This window comes from Equus asinus, chromosome X (assembly GCF_041296235.1).
Source record: "Equus asinus isolate D_3611 breed Donkey chromosome X, EquAss-T2T_v2, whole genome shotgun sequence".
Taxonomy (NCBI): domain Eukaryota; kingdom Metazoa; phylum Chordata; class Mammalia; order Perissodactyla; family Equidae; genus Equus; species Equus asinus.
In genome coordinates, this window is record NC_091820.1 from 25,693,974 (window position 1) to 25,711,276 (window position 17,303).

Genomic DNA, 17,303 nt, shown 5'->3' on the forward strand with positions numbered 1-17,303 from the left:
GAGCATTAAATGGATCGAGACACATAAAGTGCCCATGACATTGCATGGTATGTGAAGTACCACGTGTTAGTTGCTATCAGTATTATTATTTCACATTAAGTGTAGATTTTCACAAGAGTGCTTTTGAGTTAATAAATTTCAGTTATATTTTTTCTTCATTGTAGAAGTAAATATGCTATATTTCAAAAGTTTGGGTGATTTCGAAGAACTATAAAGAAGAATATTCTGGGGCTGGCCCTCTAGCCGAGTGGTTAAGTTCACGCGCTCCGCTGTGGCGGCCCAGGTTTTCGCCGGTTCGGGTCCTGGGGGCCGACATGGCACCGCTCGTCAGGCCACGTTGAGGTGGCGTCCCACATGCCACAACTAAAAGGACCCACAACTAAGATATGCAACTATGGGCTGGGGGGATTTGGGGAGATAAAGCAGAAAAAAAAAGAAGAATATTCTGTAATCTTGTGGCCTATAGGTAGTAACTACTCCGAATGTTTAATGCATTCCCTCATAACTGTTAGGAAGTCCATTTGTCCTCTTCTACCATCCCTCCTCTAGACACAGAAGAAAGCATAAAATATTTTTATAAAGAGAAGTGAATTAGGAAAAGCAACCGAGTAGAAAGCAGGAAGCGTGACTTCTACTCCCTGTACTTCCTACGTCATTTGGGCGACAGTGGGCATTTTACTTACTATCTCTGCTCCTTGTCACTGAACTATTGCAAAATGGGTATAGCAAGAGCTTCACTCTGGCCTCCTTACAAACACGCTGAGATGCATCCATTAACTTCTCAAGAGAAAGGTGATACTCGGAAAGGGGCAATGTACAAAATAGAGGAGTAGAGAACAACTAAAGGCTTAGCCGACAGAGGATGTGGTGACAAAATCTGAGAGGAAGCTAAAGACAGAAAGTTGCTATAATCTCTCCTTAGCTGCAGGAGCCATGGAGAGGTCTCCTCTCCACTGTTAATTATAATGTGTTACGGTATTTAAAGAATGTCCTCTGTTATGCATTTAGAGTAATGCCAAAGAAAGAATTCCATGATAAACATACATTAATTTGATCACTTTTTGCATAACCCTGTGATAAACCAAGAAAGAACTCTATGAAATTAGGAGAGCTCTGTTCCTCATTTAAATTCACTCTAATGTCTTCATATGCATCTCTCCCGTGGTTAGAAAACATCACCATTTTAATCTAATCTGAACCCTCAAGTATCAGCTTCATACTAAGCAAATGAATGCTTCATTTATTCAAAATAAAAGGAATCATTCTGAAACTGGGTGATTTACATAAACATATGAGATATTAGCTACCTGTGCTAGGAAAACAAGGAAAATTTTGCCGTTTTCATTCATTTCTGGCTTTTTTGCCCCTGATGTTTTCCTACCTAATGTTGAGAGACTTTTTCCGCAGCTCACTCCACTTGAAGTTCATGTTATCCAAACGTCTCTGTAACACGATCGCGTCATCAGAACCTTCCAGGGATCTCAGGATTTTTTGGCCATTTTCATCCAGGTTGTGGTAGATATCTGTATGAGCTTCGATTTCTCCTTGCAGGTCCTACAGGGCAGCAGGAAGAAGAAGATGTACAAGATTACCAAACAAAATGCACCAGCTATGAATGTGACTTTGGAGAACAGCAAAAAATAAACTATTAGTTCAAAAGACATTTTAATTGGGCCAATAACAAGAAGATTCACCTCCAACTCACTTTTCTTCACGTATTATCTCTTTATGTTATTATGTAGATTGAAAATGGGCATCTTATTACGTATGGGTTTAATTTATTTCTTTATTTAAATAGGTATAATTTAAAAATTTATAGGTACATTTATTAGGTATAATAAATTTACTCCTTTACACTATGAACTGGAACATAATATATTTATAACTTTAAAAATTTCATAAGTTATATCTTCTAGTCCAGGGACAAAATAGATCATTTTATTGAAGTGATATGAAATAAAATTCCATGATAAAGTGTACCCCAGTGCCAATCATTTCATTACACTATGAGTCAAGTCATATTTTCCACGCACATAGTAATCTGGAAAGTTGACTCTGACTATAAAAGCATGGAGAGACTAATGAACAAGCTGTACTCGGTCTATAGCACCAGCACATTAATGGGATTCTATCACAGGAGAACATCTTCTTGACAATACACATTAAGTTCACCTTGGTATTACAGCATCATACATTTATTACAGCATCATACATTTATTAGCAAGATTTCCCATTTAAAACACCATCATAACTTTAGGCTTGACAAGTAGAAAGTCCATAGGACCTTGCTAAGAGTTATGACAAGAGGTGATGCATTCAACCTCATTTGTATACACACAGATCAAGAAAATCATCATAGTAGAAGAATCTGACCTTTACATGGTATGTCTTCCTGTGTAACATTTTCAGCTTGAACCGAGGACTACAGCACTGATCCTGTTGCATAGCAATCCTGAGAAAACCCAGCGACTGAAAGAGCCTTGCTTTAAAATGCCAACTTTGCTTACATTCTGTTGACAGAATGAATTTCGGAGTACAGGCCTCACCAGTCAATAATAATAAACAGCCACTTTGTACTCCTCACGAAACGGTAGCCAGGCCTGTGGATGTGGGAGGAACCTCAAAGAGAGGAGGCCTGGAATATGCAACTGACAGTTTATATTAAACAGCCAACTTTTCTTATCATTTTGCCATTATAAGCCAGAGACATTATAAATTCATTTTATATATGTGTTTCCCTCCTTGTTCCCAGCAGAACAGTCAAAGCCAAAGGAACATTCCTTAGAGAGCTGCCGGGTACTAGCATTCCTTTCTGCCTACACAATGAATGGAGGCTTTGTACATTATCTGACTTGCTTTTAGAGATTTGTATGCTTCTGTTCAACAAGTTTAAAAATTCATTCTGAAGCTCCGAACAATTGGGTTGATCTGTGTAACTAGAAAGGTTTTTTTTTCTCTCTTTCTAAAATTGAATTAAATTACTCTCCTAAAGTAAGGAGGAAGAGTGGCAGCAATAACATGCTAGAAATTCTGAAGAACTGGCCCGTGTTTTCAACCACAGCCTCTTAGAAGCAAAAGTTTGAATGTTTGAGAAGTAAGGTAGATGGGCAATGAATGGATCTCATCACTATTTTTGGCAGCCAAAGGATCACCGATGGACTCTAAAGAGAATTCTGTCCCATTCTCTTTGACTGGAAGACAGGAGGGGGAACACGGAGAGAACCGCATCCAAAAGTGAAAGAATGAAAATACTGAAACAGATCAAGCAGCATCTATCTCTATTCCATCCCAAGCTGGCCTTTTCTGGAAGGAAATAGCATGATTTTGAAACGAGCTTATGTGATGGAAAACTAGTATTGGGCTTGTGACCGAATGGAGTTAGACCAAATATACATCTATTTTATGTTTGTGTACCTGCATGGAAAAACATACCCTACTGCATGGAGCACATTACTGTGCTCTGAAAGTCATTTTGCCACTTTTTTTTTCTTCTCCCCAAGCCCCCCAGCACATAGTTGTATATTCTGGTTGCAGGTCCTTCTGGTTGGGCTATGTGGGATGCCACCTCAGCATGGCCTGATGAGCGGTGCTAGGTCTGCGTCCGGGATCCAAACTCGTGAAACCATGGGCCACCAAAGTGGGGCACGTGAACTCAACCACTTGACCATGGGGCCAGCCCCTGAATTTGCCACTTTTGCAGCAAAAGAGAAAAGTGAGGTTAATTTGTCTAAATAATTCAGGACTAGAAACCAAACAGATCAAAGTTATCCACATAATTCCCTCACGTCTCTCTTTTACTTTATTTTTCTTCTTGTATTTGATTTGTATGCTACTTAAAACTTCACCTCAAGAGTACATACTTAGGGGATTAAAAGCAAACCTTTAGTTGTTCAAGAAAATAAGATATTTTGACTACTACAATCAGATCTCGAAGTTAACGTGCATATAGATTACAGCATACTTGACTTTGTACATGTGCATTTACAGCAGAGACCCAGGCTCAATGAATAGTTCCTCCAGATTATGTGTATCATGAAGTCATCAACATCTTGTTGAGTAAATGAGAGGTCTCCCCAAGCATAAATAGGATGTTGATTCATGAATTTGCTATTTTCATCTTTGCTATTTACATTACACTGCATATAAACACCTTTGTTGTATCATCAAGAAAGAAAAGAATATAAGATCAATAAATCAGGTTTCATTGAGGACTGATTATTTGTCTCGTCTTAACACCGTGGGAAATACAAGAAGACTGCAAGAGACAGTTATGTCTTTACTTTTCCTAAAATCTACTGTGTACTTTTTATTGAATTCATCCATATTACCAACTAAATATTAATGAGAATTCCCTGCCAAACCTCATAGATACGGGGATTAAAACTTTTCCCCTTGGAAATTCAGAAGTGGCTGAAGTAGTCAGAATTGGCAGGAAGGTAACTCAACTCAGTCCTACGGGTCTAGGTCATGGTGGTGGTTTAGAGCAACAAATGACACGCGTAGAGTAGAGGGCTTTACAGTTTATAAAGCACTTACAAATGTACTGTTTCAGCTCTTCCTCCTCCTGGCCCTGTGATGTACGTAATATTTTCTCTGTTTCACAGATGAGAGCACTGAGGCTCAGAGATGTTTAACTGACTTGCCTAAAGTCACCTATCTAGCCAATGTTAGAACTGGGCAATGGATCCAGTTCTTTTGACTCTGGAAGATCTTGGGCTGTCTCCACCCACCGTTTATTCTAAGCATTGGCTGTAACAGATACTAATTATTGAAGCTGAACTAGGCTACTTTGAACAAGGGGGAAAAAAAACAACTGTTGAGGAAGAAAGCACACGGCAAGACAGCATTGCTGATTTTAACAAAAAATTCACCCACATAGATTGATTTGTTCTGAATGAAAAATGGAATCCTGACTACCCTTTTCCCTTCTCATTTTGCAATTGGGCATCCGGGACCACCTGTGAGCCAGAATTGTTTGCACCGAAAAGGTCTCCTTACTAGAAAATATCCCTGTTGCCAGAACAGAAATTCTCCCATCAGGAACTCATTCCTTTGTCTACAAGAGCCGCGTGAACATTACGCTAGGTAACGACTTGACACATCAGCATAAATGTAGTTTGGCCATGTCCCTTTGGGATGGCAGGCTGGCGGGGAATCTGTCAAGCTACGAGACTCAGGAAAGTTGCTCTAAAATGGAGATGAGTATCAATGAGGAATACAAGGCTTTCTTTAGGAGGTTGGCGTGCCGCAATGGAGATTTTTCAGTACAAGCAGGCAGCATGAATCCTAGGTGGGGAGACATCGACAGGGAAGGTAGGAAGGAACACATTCACATTTGCATAAAGCTACCATGATGGCATTGATCTTAAGATTAACCTTAGCCTCAGGGGCCACGGAAAAGCAGCAGGTTGGTATGGAGAATCAAGAGGAGTTCTCAGAGGATAGCCAATCAGGACAAAAAGTAATTTTCACAGATATTTTTAAAGTAGTTTTATTTAACTTCTAACAACTAGAAAAGGTCACTCGAGCCTTCGTCATACATTCAATGTATGTGATCTAATTTTCCTCTTCTTTTTGTTATTGTATTCTTTAAGAAGAAAATAACTAATGAACAGAAAAAAAAGGTATTTGTTATATAACAACAGAAGCAATAGCAGTAACAGCAACAGGAACAAAATATATAAGACTTACGGTACACTGGACATTGTGCAGCGCACTGCATATACGTGAGCTCATGTAATCCTCTCGGTAACCCTCTAGGGTAGGCATTATTATTTTCATTTTATATATAAGAGAATGAAACTACAGAATGGTTAAGTAAAAATGCCCAAGGTCACACAGCTAATTAAACCATGTGGCGAGACTTCAAACTCAGGCGGTTGGTCTCCAAGGACTGTGCTTTTAACCACTAGGCTGTATTACCTCTGAGCTTTTTCCTATTAATTTTAAAATTTTTCCTTTCAATAATACTCCTGCCCAAATTTCCGCAAATCTAGCACTGCCATTAGACAACGCAGAACAACACTTTCCGTACTCAAAGAGTAATTTTATGGTCTTGTTAAAATGGAGACGGTTAGATAGATCTGAAGCAGTGCACAGAGTATATCTAATCTAAGAAAGAACATAAAATAATTGAGAAAATGGGTCCAAAAGGAAAAGTTGTATGTAGCCCTCCCCCAAAAGAAACACATAGCCTACAGTTCTGTATAATCATGGAGCAATTTCAGCTGTGACTATCAAGAGAGCTCTGATATGAGGCAAGCGATATATTCATAGTGTGGTGGTTTTAGGAATAGGGAGTATCTTGTTTCCTGGAGAGCTTTTTCAAATCTCACACTCCCTTCTTTTCTGAGAGTCTAGCCTACTTCTGTCATAAGTCCCCTCTCTCAGCCTCCACGGAAAACTAATGGCAAATTACAGTTACAGAGACATAGTTTGAGCCTCTCCCTTCTCTTTTCCTTATTAGTTGCATAAGTTTAACTTAAACTCTTTAATCTCTTTGGCTTCACTAAATAATAAATAATAATACCTACCTGCTGGGTTGGTTTTAAATATTACATGGAATGATTTTTGTAAAATACTTTGAACAGCATCCACACCACAACAACCTTTTAATAAGTAATAGCTAATGTAAGGGTTTCTATTATAAGAGAATCGATGTGGAAACTGAGCTATAGAAATAGACTTCATGAAGTCACAGGACTTGGTTTGAGCCATAAAGGAGGGATAGGACTGAGACAGGTGGAAGGAAGACGGTATTCCAAGTGGGAAGAATAGCATGGAAATAGCAGAAAGGTGGGAGTTAGTTAGGTTTGTGAGCTGGGACAATAGATTGTACAACCTGATTGGAATGGATGATGAATGTTAAGAAGAAACAGGTAGAATGTAATTGAGGTCCTTAAACTAAGTAGGATCAAGACCTTCTTTTAGGAAGCCACTCAGAAGAAAAGCTTGTGAAGAAAAGGAAAGGACCAAGACAAGATTATTGAATATTAAATTTGTACTATCTCATTTGTCAAGGAGAACAATCCATGGAGTTCATGAGTTAGAAGACAAGTGGGGAAGAACATGGAAAGTTACAAAAGCTTTACTAGAAGAAAAATAAAGAAGGGAGATGCCAAGAATTAGTTAGTGTGATACACTTTTTTTTTTTATTATCCGAACAAATGGTTATGACACTATTCTAAAACATCATAGGTAAGAGTACCCACATATTTTCTTTCCTATGTATATGGAATTATTTGTCTCTAAGAAAGAACGTGGCAAATGATAACCTTGCTATTTTGAACATAACTGAGAAGTAACCAAAAAAACAAAAGAAAAAGATGAATAAAAATATGTGACCAAGTCTCCCTACAGAATTCATTATAGACACACTGTCTCTCAACTTTTCTGAAAGCAATTAGTATGTGAATAAGGATAAGGTCATTAGTTCCTCTTTACTGATAATTTTTACCTAATTCAAATAAGCTTGGAAGGAAAAACAAAGCGATGATCTGATTTCCAAGAACTTAAAAGGTCAGAAACAGAAGATCCAAAGCAGGGGAGAAGTTATCCTTAAGGGCTAAATGAGATTAGCAAGAAGTGACACCTGACAGGGAACCAGAAAGGTGTCAAAGGAGCCACGGGCACGCATAGTTGACCAGGGTCACACAGTGTGGAAACTAAGAGCCCTACATTTATTATTAGCCCTTGAAGGCATCATCAAGCTTTAAAGCGAAGCAAAATAATTAATGTTAATGATGATGATCCTGAATGAGTAAGAAAAGCAGATTTATGTTCAGTAAACTTGATTTCAGAAGGAAGCAGTGTATGTCAAACTCTTTAAATGGATTTATCCAACAGAGTTATCCTGAAAAAGCGTTGATGCTTTAAAGTTAAACAAAACAAAAACAAACATACAAAAGTTAAACTCCCTTAGCTTGATCATCCAAAGTGACTTGTTAAACATGGGCTCTAAAACTTGAGGTTTTGGAGTACACACACATAGACACACAGGCACATTCCAGTATGAGAACAGAAATTGAGAGTAAATCTTGAGAAATGTTTATAGCGATCTAAAAATAAAAAGCATGGGCTTGCATTTTGTGTGTCTGGTTTATGTAATTTTTAAAAGTAATTCATTTTTATTGCATGTTACAAAAGCATCAGTCTGTTACGGATTGGAAATTAAAACTAGCAAAACAAAACAGAATTATCCTTCCTAATGGATTTTTGGAGAAGCATCCATATAAAGGAATTGGACTCACAATCTTGACCTTATAAGGACTCTAATCTAACCACCAGAGGTTTCTAACTTGCTCAGGAAATGCAGTTGGGTACAGATTCACAGTTGGGTGTGACTGTTTTTTCTATTCTATATGTGGCCATTGCAATACTTTTAAAAAGCAGCAAAGTTGTCACCCCAAGAGAAACAAGAGCTAATTTGAGGACCGCCATTTGGCTCGGAGCCTGGTGGCTCGAGGTAGATAAGGAGTGTGTTTTCAGGTCCACTGCATGGCAATGCATCTTAAACGAGCGGCTATGGATTTAGGAGTCCATAGGCTTTGCTTTAAAAATGGCTGTTATGAAGGTCCTCAGAGACTATTATCCTGCAGGGTTTGTTGTCTTTGCTTTCATATCTCATTCGAAAATTCTCACACTTAAGTACTAGAACAGTGGAGAGGAGGGATATGCTCTCCTGCCTCAGTACATTCCCAGGTGCAAAGCCTTATTTCAAAATCTAATCTTTAAAAATGCCCGGCCTAGGGCGGATTACCCCAGAGGAAACTGAGCAAAATCCCATTTGTCAGACCGCCTTAAGCAATCCCCAACTCTGGTAACACGTGATGCTTTTTTTCCTTGTCTGACCCTCTGGTTTACTCTAGTCTTAAAATTACTTTTTAAAATTGAAGAGTTCATTTCAGTGAGACTAGACTGGAAGTAAGATGGGAAGTACCTTTTCTCTTCTGCATCTTGTTTTTCCTAGTTTCTTTTTATTCTGTCACAGTGCAAAAATGTCCTGCATATTTATTCATCACACAAACATGCATTAAGTGCCTATTGTATGCCCAAGATTTCACTAGGAGATCTGGGCACACAGAATGTAAGAAAGATGTAGTCCTGGCCCTTAAGTTAGTTAATTCCTTCCTTCCTTTCTTCCTTCTTTCTTCCTTCCTTCCTTCCCTCCCTCCCTTCATCCCTCTCTCCTCCCCCTCCCTCCCCTTTCCTTCCTTCCACTGATATTTAACATATTAGCATCCAAGTCCGTAGTGGTAAATAAAAAATCCCAAACTTCTACCCTCCTGACATTCACAGCATAATAGGATAAATGGAGAGAGAAATAGGATAAACAGGGGAGAAATATGGTAAACAGACAAATGTTCAATAAAATAAGAAAAGGCTCTGAAGGTAACAAATGGGGGGTGGTGGTGAGAATAATGGTGTCCATGTGGTGTTGATGGGTGAGCTCTGTTTATGGTGGTCAAGAAACACCTATGTGAGAAGGCTCAGTTGAGACTTGAAGGATGAGAAGACACCAGTTATAGGAAAACCCAAGGGAACAGGATTTCTCCCAGGTTAAAAGGGAGGCCTTTGCATCAGCTCTGTGGTGGGAAAGATCTTGGCTAGAACTTACTAGGAAAGAAATATGGCTGGACATGAGGTAAGAGAGGCTTCAGATAATGTGGGGCCTGGAAGTCCCATGGTAAGAAGTTCGAATTGTATTTCAAGGGAAAGAAATAGAAGCTTTTAAAGCAGGGTTGTGACATGATCTGATTTAGGCTTTAAATAAGTCAGTATATTGCTATGTGGAGATTAAAGAAAGCAGGAGAAGAAACAGAAAGACCAGTCAGAGGCCAGGGCTTCTAATCTTGGCAAGAGATAATGGTGGCCTGGACTAGGGCGATTACAGAGGAGAGAAGTGGACTGATGTGAGATATAATGTGGATTTCTTACACATACCAATGGATTAGATGATGAGAATAAAGGAGAGGGATATCTCAAGGATAACTCCAAATTTTTAACTTGAACAACAGATGGACGGTAGTGTCTTTTACTGAGATGGTGAAAACTGCGGGAAAAGTCAGTTCTCTGTTCTGTTTTCAACACGTTACACTTTAAAATGACTGTAAGACACTCAAGTAGAGATTTTAAATACATGCGTGAAACTCAGGAGGCAGTTCTGGCCTGGCTTTCTGAATTTGGGATCATTCGGTTTATCGATACTATCTACGGCCATCGGAATAGGCAAGCATACTTAGGGAGAAAGAGCAGAGGGACAAGAAGGGCCCTAGGACCAAGTCCTGAGGACCACTGACATTCAGAGATTAGGTAGGAGTAGAAAGCCTGGAAAAGGAAACAGAAAAGAAAGAGTCAAAGAGGTAGGAGGACAACTAAAAAATTATGGTATCATGGGGGCCAAGAGAGAAGAGAAGGTTTCAAAAAGGAAGGAGTGGCCAACTGTGTCAAATACTGCTGAGAAGTTGGTTACATTAGAGGAGAACGAGGAAGGTCAATGGTCACCTTGATAAGAACAGTTTCAGAGGGGATGTGGAAATAGATGTAAGAGTAAGAAGACTCAAGGAAGTTGACTGAACACACAGCACCAGTAAAAAGTTGGGCGATGAAGTTTAGATGAGAAATAGGGCAGCACCTAAAGGGGGGTGAGGGATCAAAGGAGAGTTTGGGTGGTGATTTTTTAATGATTATGTTAGAGCTTATACTTCAGGAGAGGAATCTGATTTGAACAGTTGAGGAAGAATTACAAAAGTTCACATAATTAAAGAGTACATGAAGGCATGATTATGTCTTAAAGTCTGGAGAGGATGGGGGGAGTAATTAACATAGATTGGGATAAAGTACGGCACAGTGGAAAGAGCCCCGCCTTTGGCATCATAAGATTTGTTTAGATTCGAACTTCCTCCACTTACTAACTTTGTGATCTTCGGCGAATTATAAAATATTTCAAAGCCTATTTTTTTCATCTATAAATAAGGCTAATAATATCTACCATATAAGGTTTTGGCAAAGATTAGATGAAGTGATGTGAGTAGAACATCTAAGCACCTAAGTCAATGCCCCATCTATTGAGGGCCTTCATTAAAATGTGTCTCTCTGGTCCCCCTTTCACCTTCCTCCATGACTCCAAGTTTGCTAGCAGAGAATACAGGAGGCCATTCCAAGGAAAAGGAATATCAAATGCACAGAGACAGGAGCCAGAGCTGTAGGCAGGAGCTAAGAAGCAGTGCTGAAAAGGGTCAAAAATGAGGATCAAAGGGTACAGAGTGGCCATTGAGAGCTTTGAATGTAGCCTGGAGATTGTATCTGATTCTATAAGGATAAGATTCCACTGCTGATTCCTGTGTACAGGCATGATATGGTCAAAAAAACTATTTGAGAATGATTATTTGGGGGGACAGTTTTCAGGGTAAATGGGAGCAGGGAGACAATGGACGTAGGAAATTTAGCTGACAGGCCATTCATGAACCAATGAAGTGGGTCTAGAAACAGGGACAAAGTAGGGAGAAGGGATGCTACCGTCATCGAGTGCTCACAAATTATAGAAATAGCTGCATGTGTGACTCAATTTCATCCTTCTCTTGCTCTACCTTTGGAAGGCAGAATTCAGCAAAGTGACAACTATTCACAAAAGCATTTTAAAGATAGAAATGTTATTTATTTATTTTTTTTTTAAAGATTTTATTTTTTTCCTTTTTCTCCCCAAAGCCCCCAGGTACATAGTTGCATATTCTTAGTTGTGGGTCCTTCTAGTTGTGGCATGTGGGACGCTGCCTCAGCGTGGTTTGATGAGCAGTGCCATGTCCGCGCCCAGGATTCGAACTGACGAAACACTGGGCCGCCTGCAGCGGAGCGCGCGAACCCAACCACTCGGCCACGGGGCCGGCGCCGATAGAAATGTTGTGTTAAGTTTCATTTCCCTAGGAGTAATACGAACTTTAGATATGCTGTGTTTCAAGCACATATACACGTGCACACTTACCCCTTGGTGCCAAGTAAATTACAAGGACAAGACAAGGGCAGTAATACCAATACTGCATATAGGCACAGGAGACTCCTACCTAAAATATATCCTATCAGGCATTTTTAAAAAGTTAAGATGCCACAGACCTGGTAGGGAAAAAATGTTGGTACCCATCTGGCTCAGCCCTTAAGTTATAAAAAAAGAATAGCATGCCTTCATAATGTTGCTGTTGAAAGATAAAACCAGCCCTTTGGCAGGCTGAGCTTTCCTTTTTACTAATATATCTCAAGTTCATATAAAAACCTACATTGTGTGGCAATATTTTTTCAGATATTGCTATACTCCTTCATTGCTCCTAATTGAGTGAGCATTTCCTACATGAGACATCTTTCAGAAGATCATTGCCAATGGTAATCCTGAAAGGCCTTCACACTCTCTACTCTAGATTGCACATTTAAATCATAGAGACAACCACATATGAAAAGTCTACAGGGCTGAAGGTACTTTTGGTTTTGTATTATGTTTTATGCGCAGGAATCCCGTCTGTTTGAAGATAACCCTCCTTATCTGAGAAAGACCAGATGGGCCTTTCCGACATTGAAACATATTTATTAGTGCAGAGCCACGAGGAGGGGTGGAGGTGGAGTAGCGGGATGAAGCAGGGCAAGAAACTATTACTTAGACCCCTTATAAACCCTTTACATCAACTCTATCAAGTAGGCCTTCTTATCCCCCAGCTGAGGAAACCACAGTCTGGAGCGATGAAGTAACCCGTCTAAATCCCACAGCTGTTATGTGGCAGAAACAGGCTTAGAGCACAGATCTGTCTCAATTGATGTTCTTTTTACTTGCTCCCCCAATCCTCCCCTCACCCCTCAAATACAAAGCAAGTGGCTTCTGACCTGGGCTACACGTAATACAACACAATAATTACCTCATTAAGGCGCTTGTGAGATACTTGGTTTGGGAAATTTACCGTGACGCCCTGCGAGGAATGGCCGGGCAACTGAATTGTTTTCCAATTAAGTATTAACTTATTTATTCCTCCTCGTCTACTCAGAACTAATACCTTTCATGATTTTGAAGGACTCTAAACGAACAGGATACATTCTTATTCTTAAAACTGGCGACTATCTTCCTATGGACCAATACACATCTGGTTATATTTACCTGTACGGTTTGTCTATCTTACATACAGAGTTATAAGTTAGGAAAGCTCTTATTTCCTGAACCTCTTTGTCACAGAGCTATTTTTCTCCTCTAGAGAATCAGTGTAGTTCAAGATTGTATATTAGAAATAAGGAATTAGTTGATGTCAAGTCTCATCTTATCCCAACAGCAATATGTAAGAACAAGGCAAGAACATATGGTGAAGTGCCATGATTATTTTTGGTAATACGCTAGAAATCATAACAGCCATGTAGTTAATTTCCTCTGGCTTGTTTTAATTATGAATGTTGCAAGTGCAGAACAACAACTTTATTCCATCTTTCATCCCCCCAAAAAACCCTCATGATATCCCGACACAACCACAAAACAACCCTACACTGAGGTAATTGTTTAGAATAGGTTAATGATGTAATAAATCAAAGATGTTTCTATATTTTTTTCACTTTAAATAACAGGATAATTTCCAAATAATTCACAAACGCACATTGGACACAACTGTATTCATTAGTGGGTACTCTTTAGCCTAAAGCTTAGTGACATTACCTTTAAAATGAATTCTAGGTATCCATAAAGTTTGAATGTTAAAGAAAGTTCTAGTATCATGATGTTAACTAAAGTCCTGCTGACATAATTGGATCTGATTCCCTGGTGTTCTTTGGTGAGTTAATTTCTGCCTACTACCAAGTAAAGCAAATTACTTCTTCTGGAAAGTGTAATGGGTTTTTTGTGCCTAGGGAGTTACTTCACCCTATTTAGCTTTTCTTCTCCCATGGAATAGGGTGGATGGTGATGGAGAGAAAACAGTAACCCTTTTTTCAATGTATAAGGAAAAGGAAGGAGAAAGGCTATGCACGTGGACATTATTAGAAAGGTAGGTAACAGTGGCATGTCTGCCAAAGGAAAGGTGACAAAAATGAGGAAACTGGAAAAATATCTAGGATGTTCCTTCATTCCTGGAATCCACTGTGCTGGGGCCAGAAACCCATTCACGAGTTTTCCATTGTATACCTGCAAATCTTTCCCAAAACATTCAGTTCCATTCAGAACATCCTAGAGACCCTGGGCCGTCTTGCTAAAGCAGGCCCAGGCATTCATAGCCTTTGGTCATGAGATGATGTTTCTTTCATCTTGAGAATACGTACGTTTGAAAAACTAACACCAGGAGAGTAAGCTTTGGGGAAGCGTAAGTCATTCCATGGCCATGAGATAAATTATATGTTTTAATAAAGAACTAGAACAGGAAAAAGAACGTCCATATAGATTATTTTGCATCATAAGAATTTTTACATGGCAGCTACATTGCAATATGTTACAGAACAGCGGAAACCTACCTTGCAGTGCCCTGAGTAAGAAAGGAAAAATTTCCTTTGGATTTCATCATTGTAATTGATCTTGAGTATAAGTGAAGAAGCGTGGTCCCTCCAACAAAGAGAAGTGGTAAACAAGTCACGTCCATAGTGCTTTGCCGTGGACAAAGGTTGGGTCCATTCTTCTCAGACAGAGGCAGAAGAAATGTACAGCTGTGGTGAATCTCTGCTTGAATTTCTGACGTAGTTTACAGTTTAACAGAAAAAACCCTCATCAATAAGGGACTGGGAAGTCAATGTGGGTAATACCTAATGATTAATGTTATCTCAAGTAGAAAATAAAGGGACTTAGGGAAAAACCCTTCTGCCTGGTTCTGTCAGAGTTCTGTTCCTTTTTGACTTTCTGATTTTTCCCTTTTGTGGATTGGCAGAAAGAAGGATCTCCCTTAAACTATGTCTGAAGATACTCATAAAATCACAAGATATAAGTTTCTTATTTCAAGGGGTCCACAGTCTCCTGAAAATCTCTTAAACAAACAGGCAAGCAAACAACATGTGATAACGTTAAAGTGGACATAACCCTATGGGGACACAGAGCAATTAGCCTTGTTGCCAAGATTTGTAGATGCCATCACGGAAGTGATGATATTCGAGCAGAGTCTTGAGGGATGAACAGGAGCTGACCAGGAGAGAAGTGGGAGAATGAAATTTGAAGCCGAGGGCATGAGTAAAGCTGAAGATAAGATAGATAAGAATACACGTCAGAGCTGAGTAACTCTCTGTGGACAGTGCGGGGGGGGGGGGGGGGGGGTCCATGAAGGGTAGCAGAGAGAGGGCTGCTTTCTCTGTGTCACGCCAACGTGCCTGTGAACGTGAACTTGCGTCATGTATTGGTAGTTTATCTGGCACAGTGGTTCTCAAACTTGAGTGAGCTTGAGAATCACCTGGAGGGCTTATTAAAACAGGCTGCTGGGGCCCAACCCTGGAGTTCATGATTCTGTAGGTCTGGTGCAGAGTTCAAGAATTTGCATTTCTAACAAGTTCCCAGGTGATGCTGATACTGCTACTCCAGGGACCACCCTTCGAGAATGAACCACTGGTCTAGCATGATGGTCCTTAATCTCCTGGAGGTCATGAATGCCTTTCTGAAAATAATGGATCCTCTCCTGAGACACCTGCACAAATATCCATATACACAAAATACGACCTATAATTTCATGGGCTTCTGAGACCCACTAAAAGGAAATGGAGAGCAGGAGCCTGCTGGTAGCTTCTTCCACCTCCGAGAAATACAATGAATGAATGAAGACAATGTATCTTTCAAGCATCATTTTAATGGAAAACTCTCAGGAAGAAGAATACATCAAAAAATGTCACTAAAATGGAATTTTGCTTATTTATGCATCTTGGAATTAGTCAGAGTGATCCTAGGCACAAAATGACTAGATTTGGGAGGGAGAGGCATATCAAAGGGCAGTCCCTAGGTGCTACAAGGCAATTCTTGTCACTCTAACCACATTCAAGTAACCTGGCCCTTTCCCATTTTGACCGGCCATCTGCTTGGGAAATAACAAATAAAAGAGGGGTGGGTGGGTAACATGGAGGAAAAGGGTGCATTTCACCAGGGGCCCGTGGAAATACACAGAAGTTGTACCTCAGGGCAAGTGCAGCTCAGTGAAACAGTTCGGGAACGAAGAAAGAGATAATGAAGAACGCGATTAAAAGGAAACTTCAAATCAGTTGTGCTACTCAAAGATATGAGTCAATGCCTATTGTAGAGAAAAGAACATTTTGACTTTACCCTTTACCTAAGAATCCTCCTCATGTGCCTTCCACAACCCAGTGGTATAGATATTTTTAAATGACCCTGAAAAGAAAGCAGAGGTGTTCTTTATTTCATGAAAAGAAAGCCATCTTTCATTTAAAGAACCTTAGGCCTGCTCTGCATGCATGCATGGAGGCAGGAACGCGAGGCGAAGATTGCATTATTCATTTTGGCAACTATAAATTCAAGTGATGGCTCTGAGGTTGGGGAGAAAAAGGCCCACTGAGCTGGAGAGCAGGCTCCTCCTTCAGCTTATTGAAGAAGCGATAGTGCTACAGGCAAAGCGCCCTGGAAGAATCTGGGGAAGACACACCACTGAGTCAATGAAGATTTTCCGTTACTGCGCGGGCTGCTTTGCCTAAAGCCAGGAAAACTCTGTCTGAGGATAATGTTTTAGTTGCTGACTCATCTCCTCTGTCTTCAATTCTTCTCAGCAAACTTTATTGGGGCTCATCACGGGCACATTTACAGAGCAATTTCCATAATGATAAAATCTCTTCAAATGAGATTTAACATCTAATGAAAGGGCAGATTTGATGTGGTAAAGGCCTTGTTGTGCAGCGGCCATATATCATCATGCCACTGAGCACTCATTCAGCTAGCCTATGGCACGACCCCAATTTTACTCCAGTAAGATTACATGTCCTTGTTTCATGCTAATGGCTTGATTAGGAAAAAATAAAAGAAGATCAAACAGCCTCTCTATCGGACACAAACGCGAGCACTGACAAACTGACAGGTAAAAGCTGGAAGGATCTGCTTGTCCTGAGAAGCGGATCTCCGTAAATCCTAGGGCCTATTCTCACGGTTTTAAGTGCAATTGCTAGAAAAGTGGAAACTACACGTTAGAGCTCCCTGAATGGATGAATGCTTTCTCCTGGAAAACTGCCTGCTGCCTGAGATAGCAAGAAAACATTCCTCGGGCAGTCCATTTTGGAAACCTCAAACGTAACTTGGACTATTCTTCACTGTAAAATCAATACGATTTTAAGCTATGGAATTCCCCAAACCCCCAACTATCTTGCCTATCCAGATCCTC

At 39.9% G+C, this 17,303-nt stretch overlaps 1 protein-coding gene across 14 annotated transcripts in view; it reads right to left on the bottom strand.

Moving 5' to 3' along the window:
• DMD (dystrophin) overlaps positions 1 to 17,303 on the bottom strand; it is a 2,265,680-nt gene that overhangs the window by 350,864 nt on the left and 1,897,513 nt on the right. For 12 of the 14 annotated variants that reach the window (XM_070503127.1, XM_070503123.1, XM_070503121.1 and 9 more), the window contains one exon: positions 1,382 to 1,554. In XM_070503127.1, the coding sequence (XP_070359228.1) occupies positions 1,382 to 1,554 (173 nt within the window). Of the gene's footprint in view, positions 1 to 1,381; positions 1,555 to 2,373; positions 2,460 to 17,303 lie in introns of those variants that run through there. The other 2 variants (XM_070503130.1, XM_070503131.1) reach the window with 1 other exon arrangement.